Source organism: Pipra filicauda, unplaced genomic scaffold, assembly GCF_003945595.2.
Source record: "Pipra filicauda isolate LSUMZ 115617 unplaced genomic scaffold, ASM394559v2 scaffold10_size6260569_pilon, whole genome shotgun sequence".
Lineage (NCBI taxonomy): Eukaryota > Metazoa > Chordata > Aves > Passeriformes > Pipridae > Pipra > Pipra filicauda.
The window spans coordinates 3,926,446-3,950,066 of NW_024103541.1; the positions used below are offsets into that span (position 1 = coordinate 3,926,446).

At 43.4% G+C, this 23,621-nt stretch overlaps 1 protein-coding gene across 1 annotated transcript in view; it reads right to left on the minus strand.

Moving 5' to 3' along the window:
- ESYT3 (extended synaptotagmin 3) overlaps positions 1 to 18,736 on the minus strand; it is a 32,336-nt gene extending 13,600 nt beyond the window's left edge. The window contains exons 1-8 of the mRNA XM_027723582.2: positions 18,427 to 18,736; positions 12,570 to 12,611; positions 11,561 to 11,695; positions 10,993 to 11,069; positions 4,855 to 4,921; positions 4,154 to 4,243; positions 3,181 to 3,236; positions 551 to 671 (exon numbers count right to left, since the gene is read on the minus strand). Of these exons, the coding sequence (XP_027579383.1) occupies positions 551 to 671; positions 3,181 to 3,236; positions 4,154 to 4,243; positions 4,855 to 4,921; positions 10,993 to 11,069; positions 11,561 to 11,695; positions 12,570 to 12,611; positions 18,427 to 18,696 (858 nt within the window). The 5' untranslated portion in view covers positions 18,697 to 18,736. The remainder of the gene's footprint in view (positions 1 to 550; positions 672 to 3,180; positions 3,237 to 4,153; positions 4,244 to 4,854; positions 4,922 to 10,992; positions 11,070 to 11,560; positions 11,696 to 12,569; positions 12,612 to 18,426) is intronic.
- Positions 18,737 to 23,621: the final 4,885 nt, after the last annotated feature.

The following is a 23,621-nucleotide window of genomic DNA, read 5'->3' on the forward strand; positions in this document are numbered from 1 at the left end:
GGGAGCATCCTTTTGTCACTCATTTATATTTATCCTCATTAATAAGATTATTAGGTATTGGATGGATGAAGGAGACTGAAGACGTGGATATGTCAAGTATTTAGGAGATTTGTTCTTGGGTTTTTTTCCCATTTTTTTTCTGTAACAAAGAGATGTCACCCTCCAAGTTCCCTATTTACACCCTTTCAGAGCACCAGTAAAAATCTTAAATAGCTGGACATTCATTGCTCATGTATTTATCCTCTCATTTGAGTATATCACAGATCTTCAGTTAGAGACTAAAGGTTTAATTGGTAAATGAGTTCAGAGTCTAAAGAGACTCCTTATGCCATATAGAAAGGGTAGGAACCCCGAGTGTCCATGTCCCCCCCTCCCAAATTATATCAGTAGATGTTGGATAGTTCATATTTCTGAACTATCACCTACAAAAAGCCCATAATTCAGGTTAAAAGAGCTGATGCAGGATCCTAAGTCACTAAGCTTGCAAGCACCCATGTGGTGCCAAATGCACACGCAGGAAGATAAACACTCTCACTGAAAAACAACTCACCTGGGGGATAGGGAACCTCAAGTGGGCAATGTTCATGTTCTTTCTCAGAGGCACTGTGATCCTGTTCGGCAGAACCAGCCGTGCAGCAATGAAGTCTTGAATTAAGGAGTCTGACATTACACTGCAGGTGGGGGAAAAAAGCAACCTCAGTTTCTACAATCAATCACAACTCGGTTAGAGCGAAAGAATGAGGCACAGCAAAAGAAACTGGGCACTGCAAAGTGAGTGATGCTGCCCACAATCCCCTAAAGGGTGTCAAGCATTAGAACAGGCCATCCAGGTAAATGGTTGAGTCACCATCCCTGGAAATGTTTAAAAGACCTGTAAAAGCAGTGCTTAGGCACATGGTTTAGTGGTGGGCTTGGCAGTGTTAGGTTAATAGTTGGACTTGATGATCTTTAAAAGTCTTTTCCAATCTAAATGATTCTATAAAAAGAGTTGCAGAGTGGCCATTCAACTTCAATTTAGTGATGCAAGTTTGCATTAAGGAGCACCCCTACTGCTGGACTGAATTTGGCTGTAGCAGGTTGTAAATGATGAATGGGAGCTTCGACTGTGTGACATCATGCACACACCCAAACAAGGCAAACTCATGTGCCTTCTGGGACGGGCAACATGAGGAGGGAATCAGGAGGTTTCACCCATTTCCCAGGGGACTTGAGGCCTCGAGGTAGTTTGTTTTTAAGACTTGGAACATGGCCTTAGTGCACACTGCTGCCTGCTCTTGGTCGCATGCTGACACCTTACTGTAAAATAGAAGGAGAAGCCAGCCACGTAAAAAAAACCAAACCAAAACAAAAAACCCCAAACAAACAAACAAAAAACCAAACAAAACCCCACCAATCCCCAAAAAGACAAAAGTCCCAAGCTCATTTAGTTTAATAGAAGACCAAGCAAAAGATAAAATTCTGTATCTTGGAAAATTTTGTGCTAAGAGGGAAAATCTTGGTTTAAGTAATTGGAGATCACATTGGCTGAATTGAGGGTACTGTCTTGGAGTTCAGGCAATCTTCCAGCCTAATTACAACTTACACATTTTTAGCTTTTTGTTTTAAATCTTTTCTTTACAATTGCTGTCTTTGTATGGCAGGGAAAACTAATTTGAACTATTTTTCCTGAGCAAGAAATATGTGGCTAATCATAGATATCCAGTACTCTCCACGTGATTAATAAGAGGATTTCAACATCTCACTACAAATTGTCATGAACAAAAGACAATATTAAGAGGAAAACCCAAGAGCATCAAGTATCTGAAATACTTTCATCTTCTTGATAAATCTAGTGCTTATAAGGCAGCTTATCAGAGAAAGACTGTGTAACAGAAGTGCCACAATCCACAGAGGAGGCTGGATTCACACATATGGAAAGTAGTTTCCTACTCCAAATGTTAAACCATGAGCCTTGGTCAGGCTGTTGGCTTTCCTGTAAAAAAAAACCCTACAGGAATGTCACAGAATTGTCCTTTCTCTTGGGTCTTCAGGGTGCACCCAACTAAACACAGCTTGTACATGAGGACAGACAACTGCATCCAGTTTCTTTGCTCTCTTAAGTAAACCCAATCCATTTGAAAGGGAGGGCTCTTGTTAAACCTGTACTTCAGTCCCTTCATGGTCAGGCAAGTTTTGCTCCCAGCTCTCATTGCAGTGCTCATGACAAGCAAAGATTTCTGTGTTCAAATCCCTGTGAGAGAACCAGGGAGTGAAAATTTAGGACACTAAATTTGCACTTAATTATATGAGAGGCTGTAGGTTGGAACACCTACATAATTTCTCCCTGCAAGGATTAGGGAAACTAAGTTAGAAGAGAACAGATTAATTCCTCTGATAAAATCTGGAGCTCTCAGGCCAAACTTCAGGGCAAAAGGCCACTCTGGCCTCACATTAAGAGAAAAAGAAAGCTTCCTCTCACTCAACATCAAAAGTCTTCAGAGGCCCTTTAATGCATAAACTGGCACCTAAATAAGACACTTCCCGTGAGTCTGAAAGCCATGAGCTGCAGAAGAACACTGGGGAACAGAAATGTCTGCATTTGCATTGGAAGGGAGAAAGGCAAAGGCTGAGTAATCAAATATATTTTGATCTTATGTAACAGAATTTTCTCCTTACACTAAGGAACAAAGACAAAGTTAATCCCCAATCTGGTGAAACAGTTTGAAACTTACAGTACTGAAAACCACTAAGATTTTCATCCTTGATGTGCAAGTTTTATATGCAACACCAACCCAGGAAGCATTGGGGAAGAGCTACATTTTCTGAATAACCTAAAGGGTGAGCAGATTACATGAAAAGAGAACATTTCTCCTTATAAATCTGGTGCGGTTTTCTTTATCATGGATTGTATTTCAGTTTGTCAGAGGGACTGCAGTTATTTCTCAAATTAAATCATTGTTGTTTGACGGATTTACTACTTCCATCCTAAATTCAGTGAAGCAATTGAAGCAATTTTGACAGAATGTAAAAAGCACCCTCCTCAGGTTTTGCAAACTCCACAGCCACATACTATGGGATGAGTAACCAGCACACAACACAACCTTCTACACAACGTTCTTGAGAACAGCTTTGATGATTACTGAAGACCCAACTTCTAAAGGCTTTTGAATATGAACAAAGCGAAGCAAAGTAGACACTCACTTAATCCCTGGGACATCCAGGAGGTTGCTCATGCCTGCCCAGTTGATTTCCAAATGCTACAACAAGAGCAGGGAAAAAACATATACAGGACTATTAAAATTTATTTCAAAACAAATGTAGAATTTAAAGGGGAAATTATTCTAAAACAAAGCCAGCTGTTTAAAGAAAGGAAAATCAGCACCTGTAATTGATTGCAACTGTACATTAAAACCAACAGCTGGTATCAATTCCCTTATCTATTTTATCTGCCATCCTGAAATGAGGATATCACTGGGACTTAACCTGCAAGCACAAGGAAAGACTGCATTCAGCCCTTAGCAATGGCCACTGGCAGATGCCCTGGGGTCATGCAGGAAATTCAACAACTCTACCTAGACTTTGAAGTTGTTTCCTCATCCTTTCACTTAGAGGTTGGCCTATGCCCTGAGGCAGGGGGTTGTCTGTATCCCTACTCTTACAATAAACAAAAAGGTTTTTTTTTCATGTGCTAAAATAGTGCTACTAAATCTAAACACAAGAACACCTCATCCAAGATCAAAAATATATGACTCCCATGAACTCAAGCAAAGCATAACCCACAAGCAAAGCTGCGTGCCATAAGATAACTAACTGGTCCTTACAAGACTAAAAGGTTTCTCATATTTATTAAACTACAATTCACTACAAGGCACATGACCTTAAACAGGAGAGCTTTCAAAAGTCAACCATGGTTGAATGGTCTGCAAGATGATGGCATTTAAAATATACGAATGGAAATATCCACCAGCCAGGAACCTTACAGCAAAGGCCTAGGAAACTGTGCTGTCACTAGAAGAAGAGTGACAGCACTCCCATTCTTAGAGTGAAGCAAGTAACTTTTTAAGCACTATTACAAAAATTTAGGGCAAATTCATTCATGTCCTCCTAGAGTTCAAAAGGAGCACTGAACAATCAGGCATTTGTTATTCAAGCACCTGCACCACGACTGACTCACCGGTTTCTGCATAAAAAACAAGGTCACTGCTCCCACAAAAGGTGCATCAGTTAGAAGAGGTTCCAGGATCACCCGCAATGTCCCATACAACTGCAAACAGAACAGACCAAGGAAAGCTGAGTGTTAAGGTATTCTCAGGATGTGGTTTCAAAATTGTGAGCTTTTCACTGATGGAGTTAATTTTAAAAATCCTGCTTGAAGCCAATTCTATTAAGAATTTAATAACAACAACCTCCTCCCGCCAAACCACTGCTACTGATACCAGGAAATACTTGCTATGTTTGTGGAGTCTCTCTGCAATCCTGCCATACAATGGAGTGCTCTGCCTATTAGCTTTCAACACTGTAAGAACAGGTTGTTGGTTTCATCTACACCAGTTTATGAATGTCCTGGTTCTTCTGAAGTTCTCCACCAACACACAGCTCCTCTGAACTCCAGTGGCAGAAGCTGCCCCACACAGACTCGATGCTCTGGCACTGACCCTGTTTAAGAGTCACACTACAAAGCTTAAAAGTGGTATTTAGGTGCTTTCCATGGAAGGCACCATTTCCCCAGCCAAAACACAAGGAGATAAAGCCAGTAGTTCCAAGCTGAATAGCTGGTGATTTCCCAGTTAAGTGTCATGACCTCCCCACTGGGATGTGCTGCCTCCTGCCTCACACAGCCTTGAACAGAAAACGTCAGCACAGCACAGCACGCACCTGGACACCTTTCACGCCAAGATTAAATTTCGATATGTCCATGTGAATCTCGCAGTCTCCTATGTAACTGAAAGAAAATTATCACATTATTCCACAGTTTGCAATAGTTCCATGAGAAATTCGGGGCTGTACGGAGTATAAATGAAATCAGTTTAAGGACTGACAACATAACCCCCCAGGCAGAGATGGATTTTCAAGTGACTGAAAAGGGAAAGTTAAACAAGGGTCAGATCTGCACAAGAGAATCCCTGCAGTCAGCTGGGATATTGATCTACCTATAAAATATCAAAGTAACATCTGTATTTCACGGTTACTTTTCTGTTCTTAAGGCTGGTGTTGGCTGAGGTGAGCTCGCTGCAAGGAGGGGATCAACAAGCTCATTCAAAAGCAATTGCCTACTTGCTCTCTTCTCTGCCAAAGGCCCGACAACCTGGTGACCCAGCTCCCAGGTGCAGAGCCGTCCTCCTATTACTTATGGGGTTCCCACCTTGCCCACACCCAAAAAGCCCATAGATCACCCTCACCCACAACCCAAAAATCCACCCGAAGGACAAATTTATCACTAAAAATAACCTGGTTTCCTTGAGGCTGAATTCAAAGACAATGACTTAGATCAGATTTTGGTCAGTTGCCATGGAGAACATCAGGCTTTAAATAAAGCAAATGCTGAATGTGGTATTTTGGCAATTGGGAAACCACCAGAGACTTTAATAAAAGTACAAACATCACCTTATGCAGAAACTGATAGCCACTCCCCAGGGAGAAGAACATAGCAGAGCTGTTGATGCCTCTGGCAGAAAACAATTGAAGGGAGCTACCAAATTCCCTTTCAGCCCCCTGAGAAATAGCTCTGGCTGCAGACACACAAACACTCTCAGGTAAAGCAGGGTGTAAAGGTACAGCAGTAGAGTGAATGTGCTGTGCTTGCCTCCTGCATGCATAATTTCACCCCATAATCAAAGGAAAAGATTTCTGCTCTGACCACATCTATACAGGTAAATAGTGCTGCAGTTGCCACAAATTCATGTTGTAATTTGCACATAGACAGATTCCCTCCCACCCAAAAAAACCCTGCCAAGAATGTGCAACCATGTGAATTTGTCCTCATTTTTGCAAGCAAAGTTCTTTGTATATTTGTTTACAGATAGTCACTTAACAGAATTTTAAGAGCACCTAACACAGAGATTAAAGCCTTAAATGTTAGAGCATTCTCATTTCTTAAATAACCGACCTCACAAGCCATGCCAAAATTAACACAATCTTTCTTAAAAGCTAGTCACATAATTAAACTTATTTTACATTTGTTAACTTCTACAATTTTGACATTATCTTTTAGCTCATTACAGTGGGTGCTAATAGAGCATTGTTACAATAAAATTCTAAATGAGGAGCCAAAATGAGTCCCTCAATTTGCAGTAATTAATCCAAGAGGATTTAATTCAGCTGTTGCCAGTGTCCGACACAACAAGTAAGAGCTGTGGTGTTTTAATTTACAGTGTTTATGCTTTTCCACACAGTCAAAAACTCTTCCTACCCAGTCCTAGATGTCTCTTTTCTCCAGTAACACTCCAATAGCTGCCACCATGTTTTAGAGTCTACGTGTTGGAGAAGTCTTAACAGAGTCTTTAATTATTCTTAAATTGGCCTCATACAGGCATCACTCCTACACCAGGGTGCTTAGTAGGAAGGATGCACTCTTTTAATTAGTTTTATTCCTCATTTCCAGTCCCAGCTGTTTGTCCTTCCATCTGCTTCTCTGCTCAGTGTATCCTTGTTGAGCTCTCTGCTGTCCTCCCCCAGAGAGAGCACACCTGACCCAAACTCAAGTCCTGACACTTCAAAGTGTGTAGGGTCAAGGCCCTCCACCCTCCACAGGACCTGCTTTACCCACCTGTGAAGAGTGGAATAACCACCCATTTCTCCCCTAAATCACCTGCTGCACAAGGTGATGCAGATATGCCTGAGCTGTGGATGAGCAGCTGCACGCATCTGTATCTCTTCTGTATTTGGGTGGAAAAGCTGGTCCTGGTGTTTATGATCCAATGGCAATCCACTGGCTGAAGGCAGGGTTGCTACAAGAGCACATGCTAACAAGTTGAACTAACTTGGATGTCTGTACATCCCTTTAGAAAAGGAAAGTGCAATAAGACAACTGCTCATGGGCCACACATCCTCATGGCCCCCCACGCTAAAATCCCCTTTGGGCCAGCATTCTCAAGTGCTTTGTACTTGGGAGATGAACATGCAGTATTACACAAATAAGAGAGACAAGAAAATGTGACCAGGTAACACAGGGTATGAGAAAACACAAACCATCTCTACCTTTCCTCTTTCCCTATCCAGTCAGGCTCCTTTTCTGCTCAAGACTGACCTGTTTTCATAAAGCTTTTATTTTCCTGTAAGAGCCTACAAACTTACTCAGCCCAAACTCCACTAAAGCTCAAAATATTGTTGCACACTTCTTTTGACTTCTTTCTCCAGGCAGACTATCTTTACAGCTTTGAAAACTTGCCAGTTAGAAGTCCAGAGAGAATAAATTGCAATTAATACATTTTTATACATATTAATTATTACACTATTCTTCTATGACTTCTCATGTGCTGTAAATGCCACAGAAGAGGATGGAAAAGAAAATTCAGCACATTTTCCATGGAAAATGATTATAAGTAAAATCATATTAATGATATAGGAAGAAACTGTATTTCAAGATATTTTCAGGAGGGTAGTAGTGCCTTCAAATACTTTGAAACTCCATGATTATATCCAATGATTATATGGCTATGCAGCAGCTCAGACAACTGCAGAAAGTGAAAAGAAGAGCTAGCTGTAGGAAGTCAAGTGGTTGCACTTGCAAAATTCTCATTTTGGAAAATGCAGTTTTGAGAACATTTCTGGAATACTCTGACATCAATTTATTTGGAGAATGCAACTGTCAGCTCCCTACGCTCAGGGGACACCAGATTTATGATTTACATCTAGGGCAAATTGTTTGGAGATCCCAGAGTATTGCCAGTTTATTTCCAGCTGGGATCTCATATTTCAGATTTGGGGATTTCAAATCCCAGTCCGGCAGGGATCTCATATTTCATTTAGTCACTGCAAGAACTCTAATACTTTCTTATATGTTACATGAAAGCTGTAGATCATGTATATTTGCACTGAAAAACAGGTACATGTACAGAATACAGACACCAGGACCTTCACACAGTTAAATGACCAACTTTTGTACAAAGACCTGTGGGTAAGCAGTGGTTACCACAACATTCCTGTTCAGCCCTATAAGCTGTGACAAAATTTATATAACTTAATTTACACCAATTGAGTGTATCATCTCAGGGACCGAGAAAAAGTTTTTGGAAGAAATCTTGTAGCCTCCTTTCTTGCCTTTGCCAAAAGATCTGTGTGCCTCACCTCTGTGTAATTACCTCTGAGCCTTGGTTTTCCTGCCAAAAACTCAAGTATAGTCCTTTCAAGTGGAACAGTCAAGACTGTAATAAGATGATCCTCTACATAACCATTCCTGATGTACAACCATGTAAGCTGTTGTTAACAGATTTAATTAAAGCAGCTTCTTGAGTTCTTTTGGTAACTCCATGCAATACCAGACCTACTGCACCCCTGGCTCTGCTGATAGCTACTGCCCATACAAGTAAGGGACCTTTAAGTGCTATTTTTCACACTTCCCAAGCAAAGGGTTCAATTTGTGATATCACACTGCAAATTTAAAACAGAGGAAAGCAAGTTCCTCTTCTCGTGGCACAGAACTGAACCCCAGTATTCAGCGCTGCATCAGGTTGTGGAGGTCAGAAGCACAGATTAAACAAAGCCCTTGGTGAACCACATGTACAAGTGGCTACTAAAACTACACAAATGTTTCCATACCAACCACAAAGGAAGGCTAAGAAGGAAAGGCTTTTTCTAGTCCTGCCCTTTTTCTGTGTTTTCCCCATGTTAAGTCAAAAAGTCTGGGCTTCAGCAACTAGTTACCTCCTTGATAAAACTAGAGGAAAAAAAATCCCTCCTCCTGTACTGCTGTGAGACTGAAAGCAAAATGCATTTTCAGAGTATGCTGGGATTTCTGGATGCAAGACACTGCCTAACACAAAGGGTAACTCAGCACTGGAGTGGGGCAGAGCTGCTGCCAAGGCAGCTGAACACCAGGGTAACAGCACCCTGTGTGAAGTAGCTGCTCAGCCTTCCCTGCTGCAGCTGCCCTGGTCAGTGCTGCATGCAGTGGTGACCCAGCCAAAGGTCACACTCACGTGGGTTCACCAGCGAGGGAACTCCCACAAATTACAGCTAGCAAGCACCAAGGCAAAGGAGTCATGTTTATAACATGCAGACACGTTAATCCTTTAATGTCCACTGCAACACAGCTACACTTCTCTGAAACCTAACCCCAGAGAGGGAGGTCACTGTGCTGCCAGCACTGCACAGTGCACCACACAGGCACCAACAGCACATCACTATCCTCCAGAGCTGTGATGCCAGAATGCAGCTCTGTAGACAGATAGTCATTTAAACCTCACCATCACACAGTGACTGAGAGTGTGAAGGGCAGCAGCCTCACACTGGGGCAGCTCAACTCCATCTCCTCTAAGTAGCAGAAAAAACCCTGTTCCTTTGGTAATCTGGGAAAAGACAGGTAAATAATACTACTGCTCATTGATTTGCTTCATGTTTCTGAACTAACACACTACCTCCTGTGGACACTGCACAACGCACAACTCAGCTTAGCTGCAGAAACTGATGTTGATGTATTAACACAAGTGAAGCTGGGGCCTTAACATAGCCCTGGAGAAGAGACCCCCATCAGAGAGACAAGGTAGACTGCACACTGCTGTGTGAATACAGAAAACATCTGGGTTATCAGACAACAGTTCAGGTCAGGTTATCATCAGTATGAGGAACAGAAGGCCAGTCTGGAGATGCTGATGGGTCTGCCAAAGGGACAGGAATGTGGGGTGGGGGAATCCCTCTGCAGAGGATTGTTAAAAAGACAGTGAAAATTATTATGTCGGAGAAGCAGCCTGGAGAAGCAGTTTAGCAGAGAACAGCAATGTTCTGCAGAGCCTAAAAGGTATCAGATCTCAGTCTCAACACGGAAAGCATGAATGATTTGCCAAAGGCCCTAACAGTGACCTGGCTATTACAAAAAGTACTTTGCTCCCAGTATTGAAGCACAACACCTGGCTGAAAATCAATCGTGTTTTACAGGGAGCGATGGTGCTCTGCCAGGGCCGGGGATGCTGCCATGCCACTGCCACATTAAGCAGCAGGCACAGTTCTGAGGACCTCTGTGCTGCTGCCAAAACACTCCATAATTTCACACTTTTTTCCTGGCACTACCATGAAAAGCCATTTAAAATTAGGCAGCTCAATCGCCCACTAAACTTAAGAGAGCTACAGCAGCATTCATTTGGTAATTCTTCCCATAATTCCATTCTCCAGGCTAAACCAGGAGAGAGTTTAGCTCTGCGATGGCTCTGATGTTAACAAAACACACAAACTCATTCAAAACAGCCTGGGAGGTATTAAATGTTTTATCTAATTTTGTTGTTGTTGCTGTTGATAGAGCTAGAGGCAGTTTTCTGCTCAGAGAACAGCTGTAATCAAAAAAGCAAATGTGTTGGGTGGCACATAGAACAAATGGTGAGTAAAACCAGAAGATTAAACCAGAGGAAGGAATTAAAAAATAAATAGTGCAAGTAGTTCTGGAAGAACTGGAGAGGCAGGATTAATGAGAAACCATAGTGGGCAAGACAGACCAAGCACCTCTATACCTGAGAGCTTTCAGAACAGGCAATACAGTTCCAAAACTTGGGTTCTTACTGCCATCAATTGCAAAGCCAAGGGACACACTCTAACACCCATGGCAGCAGTGATGGGCCAGAGCAGGTAAACCTAAACCTGTGCAGGTGCTTTCTGACTGAGAGGCTGATGCACAGCCTTTCACCTCTGTAAGTATTGAGGACATCTAGCTGAGGGCAGACTATCTCATATCACTCTAGGTTAATATAAGATAAGGACCTCTTCATGCTGATCTTAGTGGACCACATATCCAGTCCAGCATGACACACAGGTGTGAAATGGGCAACGAGTTAAAAACCATCTACACAATCAATGATGCAATGTTACCATATCTGCAGGTCCAGGGTAACTTGTCTTCTACCAATTTCTTTGGTATAGGCTTTTATTCCATTGATTCTAGGGCACTGAAATAAAGACAAACAAGATATGACACAGTTAATATCTATCAAGCCCAAGTGAAAAGTCCTGTTCACTTTGATCAATTTGAGTACAGAAGCATTCATTAAAGACTTTGCAAAATGGCACGTAAAGCATGAGTAAACCACATTAGTTTTTTTCCCTTAAAGAGGGAACAGCCTTGGCAGTCCTCAAACACAGGGCTGGTTGCAAGTAGCCCATGTTGCAAGCATTAGGAAGCACTGAAAACTCCTGTTGCAAGGGTGTGACAGAAAGAAATATAGATATGGCCCTTTTCTTTCTATCTCCAGTCCTAGGATGCTGACACCGTGTGGGAATAGACGTGTGTCTCTCCTGTACGATCTCTCCTTCACAGTGAAGATGCTCAAGTCAACACGGGGAGGGAACAAAGCTATTAAAGAGCTGAACATCAGGCTTCCCTTGCACCCGAACCTTTCAGAAAAGAGTGAACCACAAACATTAAAAGGACTTACACTACCTTCTCACCAAAGTGGATCTTGGTAAACGTGCATGTTTTCAGATGTACATTCTTTGCTCTGATTTTCGGTTCAAGAACTTCTTTAAATGTTTTTTCCATGATTGTTCCAAAGTATGGCCAAGCCTGGACAAGGACCTAGAGAACAGCAAAAGCAGAAACACACTAAAGATTCCTTACATAAGATACCTTCTGTTGAGAAACAGACACACCCATTACAGAACACCTGGCTATTAATATCAGTCCTTTTAAAATACCAAGTCACATTTGTGCACTTACATCATCCTTATGGAAGGATCCATCCCAGTTCCTCAGAACAGGAATTTGTTTCAGGAATGAATGGTGAGTTATCAGCACCATACGGTCTATGGATTGCTTCTAACCACGGGAGCCAACAAGGCCCAGGGTTAAGTCTCTAGAGCACAACAGTCCCTAATTACTCTAAAGTGTCCCAGAGTTCCCTGGAGTTGGGTTTATTGAGAGAGGAGCGAGATGAGCTTTTACATAAAAAATAAAGTTTGTTAAAAAAAAAATAAAAAAAGGTAGTCACTGGCTCCTAATTTTCAAGTTCGGCTGTTTTGCTTTGAATTCCACCAAGTTTTCAGTTCCAGTGAGAGGTTAACTACACCTGCTGATGGGAGCATATGCCTTAGAGCTGTCCTCTGGTAAGAGGAGATATCAATACTTTTGCTAAAATAATAATACATACACACATATGTATATACATATCTACGTGCACACACACATTCACACACTCGCTTTCATTTTTTAATCTCAGAATGAAGTGTTGTTGTGAAATTCATCAAACCTGTATCAACCAGGCTCACAGTGGCTCTCACCAAAACCTCAGTGGCAACTCTATAGTTAAGTGGCTCTATATTTCAGTACAGATACTGATGGGATTGAGCTGTATTGTAGTGACTTGACAACTTTCTCAGACTTGTCCCACAGAGTTTGCATTGGGATGCAGCTCAAAGCAGGTGGCCTCAAACTGGAGTTCAGAGCTCCTCACCTTGTTCAGCCACTCCACTCGTTCGACATCAGGGAAGTGAACCTGGATGCAAAGAAGAATAAAGTGAGTGCCACATGCCATCTGTTTGGGCACACTGCAACATGTACAAAAGATACCATGCAGCATGGAACAAGCTTTAAAGTAAGCTGAGATCCCTCTGCCTTCATACATACGTCCTTTATAATTTACCACCTCCTTGAAAAATCATGAAAGACAAACAGTTAAGAATAGTAAAAGGCCAAAGGACCCACGTGCACTGATGTACCATTATGCCTCTGGGCACACTTATATGATTAATGCAAGTGTCACATCCTGTTCGTGATGTCAAGTAGCATTAGATTTCTCATCCTTCTCTTTGTCATGCCTTGGGAAGCCACAAGAACTTGCTTTCAAGATCACGAGCTGTGTCAGACCTGTTTCCTGTACTCACTCACCTCAACCAGGACACTGCACTTTGGAAAACAAGAACCTGTTTAGGAAACTCAGTTTATTGGTTGTGGCAGCATTTCTCCACTAACACTAACACAGTGCCAATGGCTTCAGGGAAAAGAAGCACTGTAAGAGTTCAAGCCTATTAGCATACACTATCATTTGTAACAGTCTGGTGTTTTCACCTCTCAGAGCTTTTTGAGATACTAAGGACAAATTACAATGAAGTAGTCACTTATGCATCAAGTTTCCAAGTTAGACACATCAAATGCCAACAAGAAGTGTATATGTCCATTACAAAAATCCCTCCAGTTCCCTGAAGTAACAACTTCCTTCATCACCATCAGGACAATCGGTTATGAGGCCACTCTCAAGTAACTAACTGATCTCTCAGACCTCACCGGGAAGCCACTGAGTGAAGAGCTACAATCACACATTAAAGTCTTATGGATGTGGTATTTGCAGCCAGTGTCACACGCTGGTAGCAGGCTATTGCAGAAGGGAAAGACAGTGCAGCAGCTTCTCAGAATGGACATTTCTGCTCCACAAGAGCACCTGAACACAAAGAGAATGTGACTATCATCTAGCCTGATAAAAGTAATTGGGTAGGACAATAACTCCTCTTACAGGAGCTGTGAATGACACTCCTCAGGCAAAGGCTTGCTGTTGAATTCAGCAGCTTTCAGAGAGGTGCTCAGAGATGTTCGGATGGAATGGACAGCAGCCTGTCTTTTAGTACAGCTTCATGTATGATTTAAGAGCCCATTTTCCTTGCTCAAATAATGCTGCAAATTATCTCCAATTATTACATTAAAAAAACCAAAGTAGTATTACCATATTCTTTAAAAGCATTTTCTTTTGATGCTCTAAATAGCAACTTTTCCATTAAATAAGACAATGCAAGTTCACAGAAATGTCAGGCTACCCAGCTCTATTTGTGTGATAAAGAGAGAACACAGCACCAGAAGGGACAATCAACACTGATAAACTGCTGCTGACATTTTACAGTGAGGTAGATCATGTGAATCAGGGGACCTCCACTTCACCTGCCAGCCTTTCATCTTCCACTGGGGCACATAAATCCTGAGTAGGCTGAAGGCAGCTGCCAAGGTCCTGCAGTGTTTGTGCCACAGCTCTGGATCAGCCACAGGCAGGATAGAACAGAAATAGCATGGTGAGCTTGTTCTTCAAAACACCTTACAGTGAGGAGAAGGGTGCAATCCAAAAGGAAGGACAGACCAGGACTCAGGACAACAGTTAGGCTGCCACATCCCTATGAGAGAGTCACAGCCAGGGGAGAAATGTAGCACGTTATAAACCACCAAAGCTGTCCGAGATTATTTGCTAGAGCCAAAGCTCCTAGAGATAAAACTGCCAGAGGTGACCAAGAAGCAAGCTGGTGGCTAAAGAGAGCTGGAACAGCACAAAGGAGCATCAGGGAAAAGGCAAAAACCACGAGAAGGAGGCAATAGGTAGACCCACCATAAGAAAAAGCAAAATTGAATTCACTCTCTGAGCCACAGACGCCCAAACCAGACAGCCCACAGCAAACTCCAAAAGCAACCGCAATGAATCCCACAGCACTGTGTCACACCTCAGATTGCTGTGACAGCATTAGCAGCCATTTGTGGTACATTTCCATCCCACTTGACGTGTCTGCAGCCCAGCTCCTACCCAGACACTCAGTGCCTCAGTTTCCTCTGAGAGATGGAAGGAATAGCACTGCTGTAGCTCAAAGCTTGGCACCAAAGACCACCAGGAGCTCCTGGGCTCACATGACAGGGCTTGCAGAGGTGAACACCACAGAAACAAGATGACTAAATATCTCTGGTGAAAACCAGCTTTCTGCCCATTATGAAAGGCCACCAGTTTCAGTGGGTTTCCAATACCAAAGTTCAGGTCCACTCCATGGGAAGAACTAAATGAGCAGTTCTGCAGAGGAAGCAGAGCTTGGTATCCGGGTGTTGCATCTAGATTATCCACTGTGTAGTAAGTCATAAGCTCTGAGCAAATCCTTTCCTACCCACAGGGTATCCCCATAATGTGTACCTCCTGCTAGCCAGCATGCCTAGTTCAGCCTAGTGACACCACCAAGCTCTCTTCTTGACTCAACCACTCATTCCAAGAACTTACTCTGTCATAATATGTCCTAATAAAACCATGCTCAGATCCATACTTTTGAACCACATGCTCTGGATTTCAGACTCCCTTCTGCCCCTTTTAGTGGTGAGAGCCCTGCCCCTCGAATTTGTCATCAGTACAGGTAAGAGAAGCCCAAAACACTTCCTCCTAAGCCCAGACACCAGGAGCTGCCAAAGTTAATACTAACACAGAATAAGATTTAATCCTGTAGCCTTGGGCAAGTCACACTATCAAAATCAGTTCTATCCACCTACAAAAGCAGGCATACTTCTTGCCGAAGTTTAAGGAATGCTGCAAAAATTACTTAGCATTTGAAATGAGCTTTGAAGATCAAAAACACAAGGTAAGGGGCAATTACTAGCAAGTAAAGAAAATGAGGAAATTTCTGCATAGCTCCACCTTGCCCTGGAGCAGAACACACCAAGGATCACAGCAGTAACAAAAGCCATGTCTGACACAACAGTGCCATCCTGGTCAAATACAATACAGGAATCTTCCCATCAGAGTTTGCATTTGTTTTTTGCTTGTTTGTTTGTTTTGGTTTGGGTTTTGTTTGGGTTTTTTGGCGCTTTGTTTGTTTTTTTTAAGGGACAGGGGCAAAAAGGAAAAAAAAGTCTAAACAAGCCTTTTATATGAAAAAGGAATTAAAAGGCAACGTTTTAAAAGGACAGTTCTGTACCCAGTAGTATTTCTCCTGGTAAAAGGAGTTTAACATCAGCGAGGAACCCAGCATACTTGGGTCCTCTCATGTGCAACCTGCGGAACAGCTGCAAAAGAAACCACCACCACCACCCCAAAGAGCGAGAAAGAAGGTGGAAGCTCAAACCTCGGCTCTGGGCACTGCCTGCTTTTACAGAAGTAATGCTAAAGGCTGAACAAGCTGAAGTCAGAAAGTCTCACCACTCCAAGACACAGACCTCACCCTGCTTGCCATGAGCAGATTTCCAGCCTGGTTTCCCAAGGAAGCGCTGCCTGCCCACATACACTGTCTAGCACAAGAATGCCTTTTATTCCAAACTCAGTGGCTGGTTTCAGCCAAGAAACTGGTGCTGCAAAATAACCCTGAAAATTCCCCTAAACAGATGGTTGAGTAGATTAGGGAAACCCTCCCAGCATGCCCCCTGAAGGAAAGGCTGCGATATGAAAATCTCCTAACAACTGATACCAGGACAGAGCGGAACTCGAGTCATGTTTGAAGAAGCCCTGCACCGCTCTTAGGGAGAACAGTTTTGAACCAATAGCATAACCAATGATTGGTCTTAACTCTTCATTGGATGGATCCCCCTCATTTTACTATAGAGCACATTAAGAGACAAAGATTTACAAATCTCAAGATGCTGCCATTTCTTCTCACCTCCAGAACCTTTCCTAGGATTACAAGACTGCAAATCCAACCCATGCTCCCCTTAGCCTGAATTGTATTTCTACTCCCACCTCTGCATGACAGGAGAGAAGAATGCAAGGGACATTTTTAGAGCTCTCTCAATAAAGGCTCATGAACACTGAAAGGCAAAAAACGAAAGATAAAAAAGACAACACCACAGAGAATAAACTGAATAGACATCAGGTGAGAATCAGCCTCCAAGATCAGCACAGGGGAGAAGTAGAAGATCAGCAGAGGAAGGAGAGAGAAGAATTAAACAGAGGAGTTAAAAATGCATTGAGTACAAGCATGGTGTGGAAGCAAACACCAACTGATGAAGTTATCAACGTAGAAATGAAAAGGGGGAGAAGTGACAACATGGATGAAAGATAAAACTAAAAGCACAGGGTGCAGCCCCTTTATTCTTTGGTCCTACATCCTAGCCTGCCTTCTGGCAGCCAGCTCCAAGATTTCTCAAGTCAGGAATCAGACCTCTGAAAAGTGTCACTCTACCTTCTCTGTGAGCACGTGCTGGGCAGTGGGAGACAGAGGCAAGATACCCTTTAAACCCTTCTGCCTCCTGAAGGAGGCTGAACAGTCCCAGCTGTGTCAGCCCCTCCTCACACCAGGTGCTACAGCCTCTGACCATCTCGGTGGGCTCTGCTGGAGTTTCCCCAAACCTTTTTCCAAGCCTCTCCTGTGCTTGGGGCACGCAGTGCTCTCTGTGCATCCTTGTGAAGGCCGAGTACAGAGCAATCAGTAATCCTTTCCATCAGCTGCCTCCTCCCACACTAATGAAGCCTGACACTTTCAACCACGAAACCTAGTAGAACTTTTTGAGTTTGTGTGCGCTGGGAGGCGAGTGACAGTGACTAAGAGACTCAATTTCTGGTTACCACGATCCAGGGCACGTGAGGATAAAACACAGTATCAGGACAAGAGCTGACACCACCACACTCATTAATGCTGCGAGTTGTTTTAAACGCTCTGTCAATACAAACAAGCAGAAACCTCATTCAGAGAGGCTTCTGTGCCCCGCGGGAGGGAACACGTGCAGGGAGCTGCACCAGCTCTGCCAGGAGACCCTGGCTTCCCTCCCCAGAACTGCCAGCTGCCTTCGTTTCCCAAAGAACTAAGGACAGCCAAGTGCTGTAGGCTACATAAAAGTTTGCTGACTATAAATGTCTCCATGCAACACTCCTTACAAATAGAGCTCTTTGATATTCTCTTTTTTACAAGAAAAGCATTTCCCTACCAGTCCCTGGCAGGGAATTTGTAAATGCTCAGCAAATGATGATGAAGAAAAAAAACCCCCAAACATCTCATCATACTTTCCATTAGCCAACCACGGCTACCCAACAAATAACCAAAGACGTGGAATAAAATGTGCAGGTAGATTTTCTAGTTTCTTCACTTTAAAACCTAGAGTGGCTGGAAACAAATGAGAACAACAAACGGGTAGGCTTTCCACACCATCCATAGATAGCTCTTTAAAGACAAATATTTGGCTTTTAGCAGGCAGAGAATATTATGTTTATATATTTTTGGTTGTTTTTAAATGTGACTAAAGAGGAGAAAATTTGCTGGATGAGAAGGTCTGAAATAAGTATCCTCGACAGCAAAATACCTGCAATGCAACAGCACATATCTGAAAGGAGGTTTCTCTAGCGATACAGCGGTCTGCTTTACAAACCCCCTTACTGCACATCTCCTCGGCTAAGACAACTTCCAGTTTAATCCTCGCTTTACTGAGCAAGACTTCAGAATCAGAGACGCTACTGCTCGGCCCGTGGCATCACTGCCACTCCTTCGGCTGCTCGCTACGGGACACCCCGCTCTTTGTCCTAGCCCCGCCGTCGCCGGGACCCGCAGCATCCCCGCTGCCGGGGGGATGCCGGGCAGCACCCCCCGGTCCCCACTCACCCATGCCGGCAGGTGCCGGGCGGCCAGGCCCCGGCACACCGCCTCCCGCTCGTCCTCCAGCAGCGCGAAGGCGGCGGCCAGGCGGTCGCGCTTCCCCCGGCGGTTGTATCCCCAGCAGAGCCACAGCGCCAGCGCCAGCAGCACCCAGCTGCCGCTCAGCCCCAGGTACCCCGCCAGGTACACGGGGCCGAGCCACAGCAGCGCCCGCGCCCCGTTGGAGAGCAGCAGGCGCGGCAGCGCGGCGGGCCGGGGGGCGGCCGGGGGGTGCATGGCGAGAGCCGAGCCCCCGACACCGCGGGCTCGCCCCTGCCGAGTGCGCCCGCCCCGCGCCGCCGCCGCGGCTCCGCCGCCCGCCGGGGACACCGCCCGGCCCGGCCCCGCCCTCCCGGCCAGCCCCGCTCCCCGGGCAGTACAGCCCCGCAGTGGCCGCTCGCTGCTGGTGTAGAAGCACACGGGGCAGGCACAACCTGTTGGTTCTGGATGCTTGCTGCTTTCCTACTTCCTTTGCACCTTCTTCTCGTCCTCTTCTGATTTTGATGGGGATGTTGTGGGGGTTCAGATGTTGAAATACTGGTAATCGTAGAATCGTTGAATCATAGAGTCGCCAGGTTGGAAGAGACCTTTAAGATCACCAAGTCCAATCGTCAACCCAGCACTATCACTGTAACCCCTAAACCACTAAACCACATCACCCAGAACCAGATCCAGATGCCTCTTGAACACCTCCGGGGATGGTGACTCCACCACCTTCCTGGGCAACCTATTCCAATGCCTGACCACCCTAACAGTGAAAAAAATTTCTAATATTTAATCTGAATCTCCTCTGCCTCACCTTGAGGCCACTTGCTCTGGTCCTTTCACTGCTGGCACAGTAGAAGAGACCGGCCCCACCTCACCACAACTTCCTTTCACGTAGTTGTAGAGAGCGATGAGGTCTCTCCTGAGCCTCTTCTTCTCAAGACCAAACAAACCCAGCTCTCTCAGCCATTTCTCATATTATATGTTTTCTAGGGAACCACAGGACACCTTTTGAGATGCTTTTCCCCACAGCAATATTATTTCTATACATTTCCATTTGTGCCTTAACAGACAGGCTGTGACTGTACAGTTCTACACTGTGTTTTCCACTGCAGTTTTCTCTGGATCAGGCAAATGCCACTCTTTGTTCGGTGGATAAGTCTGGAACATCAGTGAATGATACCAGCTTTTATTGTAGCTCCTTTTTGATAACGGCTGCACAAGATAATGAATGATGAGCCTGATAAAAACCTCCAAGAAAAGGAAGTTGACCGTGTCTGGGAGAACTAGGTTTGGCCTCTGCTTTGCTGTGGAATTAGTATTTAATTATAGGTCAGTCGATAAATCAAACAACACCACAAGTGATCCTCATTTGTATGTTAATCATTGTGCATGACTGACCAGGGATAGAAATCAGGCATCTGAAAACTCAGATGCCTCACATCAGATGAACTCATGCATGAGACATCTATTAAGAGGCACTTTTGGAAACAACCCTCCTAATCTTTCCCTACTGTCAAATGAGGATGAATATGCTCTTCTTCCTGGGGATGTTGCAAAGATATATCATTATAAAACACACTTAAGGAAGTACTTCTTTACATAGTGGGCAGTAAACGTTTAGAACTTGGAGGAGGCTGCAAGGCAAATGGTATCAGCAGGTCAAAAAAAGGATTAGGTAAATTTTCCAAGAAAAGGCCCATAAATGTACTCTCTAACATCATAGACACAACAGCTGTGGAGGCTGGGGAAGGCTGAGGAGAAAGTTGCGCAGAAAATGTCTGGGCTCATACTCTCTCCAAACAGCAACTCCTATCATCACTAGTAGCAACTGGAGCAGAGGGCTGACCCCAGAGGGCATTTCTGTTTGTAAAGCTGTGAAGATAAGGTCCAGAAACTGACGGATCTAGCAGCTGAAGGAGTACTGCCCTCTTGATACCATACATTAAAAACCACATAGTGGTTAGTTTGCACAGTTACATGTATCAGGAGATACGTTTACATGTAGAAACACACCTGCTTTGGTTCTAACTGTGACCAAAGGCTGAGGCTGACTTGTTATTTATTTTTCCCCACTGTCACTTAAAGCTTTGTAAAACATTTTCAGTATATCATTTCAGCCACAGGGTGAAACTTCACATGGATAAACTCAGCCCTGAAGTCTGACCTTCTGTAAAAACAGAAGCTTCTGAGAAAAAGGGAGGCTCTTTCAGTAATTTGAAGACTTAGAAGGTTGCTTTTTCTATCAGGAGAAGATGTAATAAAAGGTAAATACAGCGTTTTCCTCCTTCACATTATTACTGTTTCTGAGTTCGAGGTATTTAGCTCAAATTCAGAGAGTCATGCAGTTTAGAAGCATCCACAAGTGGCAACTATTGAGCGGGAAAGACACTGGGGCTGCAGTGAAATACACGCTGGCTAATTTCATAAATAAACTATTTGAGCTGTTCTTGAATAAATACTGTGCTCATGAGAACAAGAAAAATCAATAACTTTGGAGACCACTGTTAACTCTGTTTATGATGGATTGTAGTTACCCTTTAAAGAATAACTGTTTCCTCCAATTTTCTGAAGTGTCAGAGGAAATACTGAATCAAGAGGACAACTTAAGACTTATCAATTTCCTACTGGGGAAAGTATGATCTTGACTGCAGCAGGCTGCTTCCAAGCACCAGATATCTGAGCCATTGGAAGCCAACCTGATTTTCAATTACAGGGAAATTCCACAACCTGTTTCTCCCAGTGTACATAGGATGGTCACTAAGGTAATGACCCAAGACTATTGTTCTGGCCTGTGACAACCTTCACCCCTTATTTAACTTGACTAGACATCACCATTGTACTTATTAACACTACCATAAAAGCATATGTTGTAGCTGATTATGACATAGATATTTTACAGAAAGTGCAGGGCTTTGAAAAATGTATTAGTACTAAATTTGCTGTCTCTCAAGCTGGCCACGGTAACTAAGGCAACCCATTTTAAAGGTGGGGAGTTATGAAAAACTGCCAACGCTTTTCTTTTGACTATAAAGAACATACAAAGGAATTAATCTGAAATATCAAATGAAGTGCACACCAACAACCTATCAAAGGGTTTACTGAAGATGACTTTCTAACTTAAATTTCTTGTGGCTTCAGGGTTTCTGAACACTGTGAAATTCCCTCTTAAATGTTAGCAAATGTTGGAGGTGCACCATGTCTTTTCTCTGTGCATCCACAGCAAAATATAAAACACTCATGTAAGGATAAAACCTTACTTCTTGTGTTGTCAGACTGACTTCTGATTAAAGATGTTGCCCCTTTTGGCACTCACTTGACAAAGCATTATTGTTTAGTTTCCTCTGGATTCCTACTCTCCATCCATGCACTGTTCACCTTGTCAAACAAAGCCAACTCCAGACTGCCTATCATAGGGCAAAAGCCTTGTATCTACCCTTGCTGTTTGTGTTCAAATAAGTCTGGAGTGCATTTCTCCAGGGAAATCTGTGGCTCCTTCATTCTGACTGGTTCTGTCCAAAAATGAAGTACAGGCTGGGCACTCAGGTGAGCCTGGGTTACATTGTTCAGCTGGGGATATTATTCTGGGTGGAGATTTGTAATTTGGTCATGAAAATAATTATGTATGTATGTCCTGTTTTAGGAATCATCCCATTGGCATAAAAAATACCAATCTAGGACTGTTATTATCTATAAACCTGGTCTGGACTAGTAAAAATAATGGATTTCTTCTCATGTGAAAAATAATCACATGCAGAAGACTGCAAAACCAGGGCTTTAGACGGGAATATATGCAAAGCCAGGCTGGCAATACATGATCCTTTCTTTTAAGGGCTCTGCTCCACTGAGCTCACTCCCCCATACTGTGCCTCGTGCCTGCCTGGCTCATGGCTCCTCACTGCTTTTGTACAATGGGCAGTAGACAGGCACTGAAGAGCTGGCAATGTAACAAAACCAGTATCAGCAATTTATTTCATCTACTTGTTCTTCTACAGCAGGCCCAGTAAAGTGAAGGCAGGGCAGGAGGATGCAGAGTATCCACCAAAGGAGGTAAAAGGGTGGTGTGGCCCAGTGTCCCTTGCCCAGCCTTGCCCTCCCTGCCAGCAGATCCCACTCTGCTCTGGCACTGTGGGTGGCAGTGGACAGCTGGGTTAGCAGAGCACTGACAAAAGCTGTGTCTTGTGTACACATAAGTTATGTAACTGCACAGGTGAGGCACAAGAATGTGAAAGAACACAAAGCACAGTCGATGATGGCAACAGGGAGAGGGAAAAACTAAACTTCCCTTACAGTGAGGAACGTGTTTTCCAGTGCCTCTGGAGATGGCCTGTGAGTTGGAGCTGTCACTTCCCTGGCTCTGGGTATGACTCAGATTTTCAGGCAAGACACACCAGCACACCTTGGTGTCATTCTGGAGCCTGCACTGGCCGTGGGCAGCTGGTGCCACCTGCTGAACATTATAACATTTATAATCTGGATTGAAGAGAAATAAATTCCCACCAGAAAAGTAAAATCTTGCTGAAATTAGACTGTATTTCACATGTAACAGGACCAGCAGAGAGCTGCAATGAGCAAGAGAAACTTTGGTTTATTTTTTAAAGTCTTTGCCCAGTACAACTTCTATTATTGTATTATACATTTTGAGCTCAGAAGCAAAACGTGTTAATCTGTTTGTTTTAAATTTTACCATTGTTATAACATAAATTTATTCCATCTTTGAACAATTGTATCTGCAACAGGATTTGTGAGCACAAGATTCTATGTCTTCAGTCTAAAAATAGCAAAACACATTTCTTGGAGGATAAAATATTTTATAGATTTTGTATGTCAGTTAGTGAAAGGCAAGCAAGAAAACCCTGGGAAAAAATTGTTTCTCCATCCTTTTAAATCCTTTTTGATTCTGCTGAGTGAAAGAGCTTGCTGGTACAGGCTACTGACACACTAGGCTATAAAAATTGCCTTTCAAGTGCATGATGATTTTCCAGAACAAGCTTATTAATAATTTATGACTTAGTCTCTAATCTGTGCAACTTACATCTTGGCATGTTTTAAGTGCTTAAAGGACTTGACTGATCTTACAGAAATATCTTCTTAAGGAATTTGAATGCTCAGCCTTTGTGAGACACATTAGAAGTGTCAAGCAGTGAGAAAGATAATTCATGAAGTACAGAACTGTT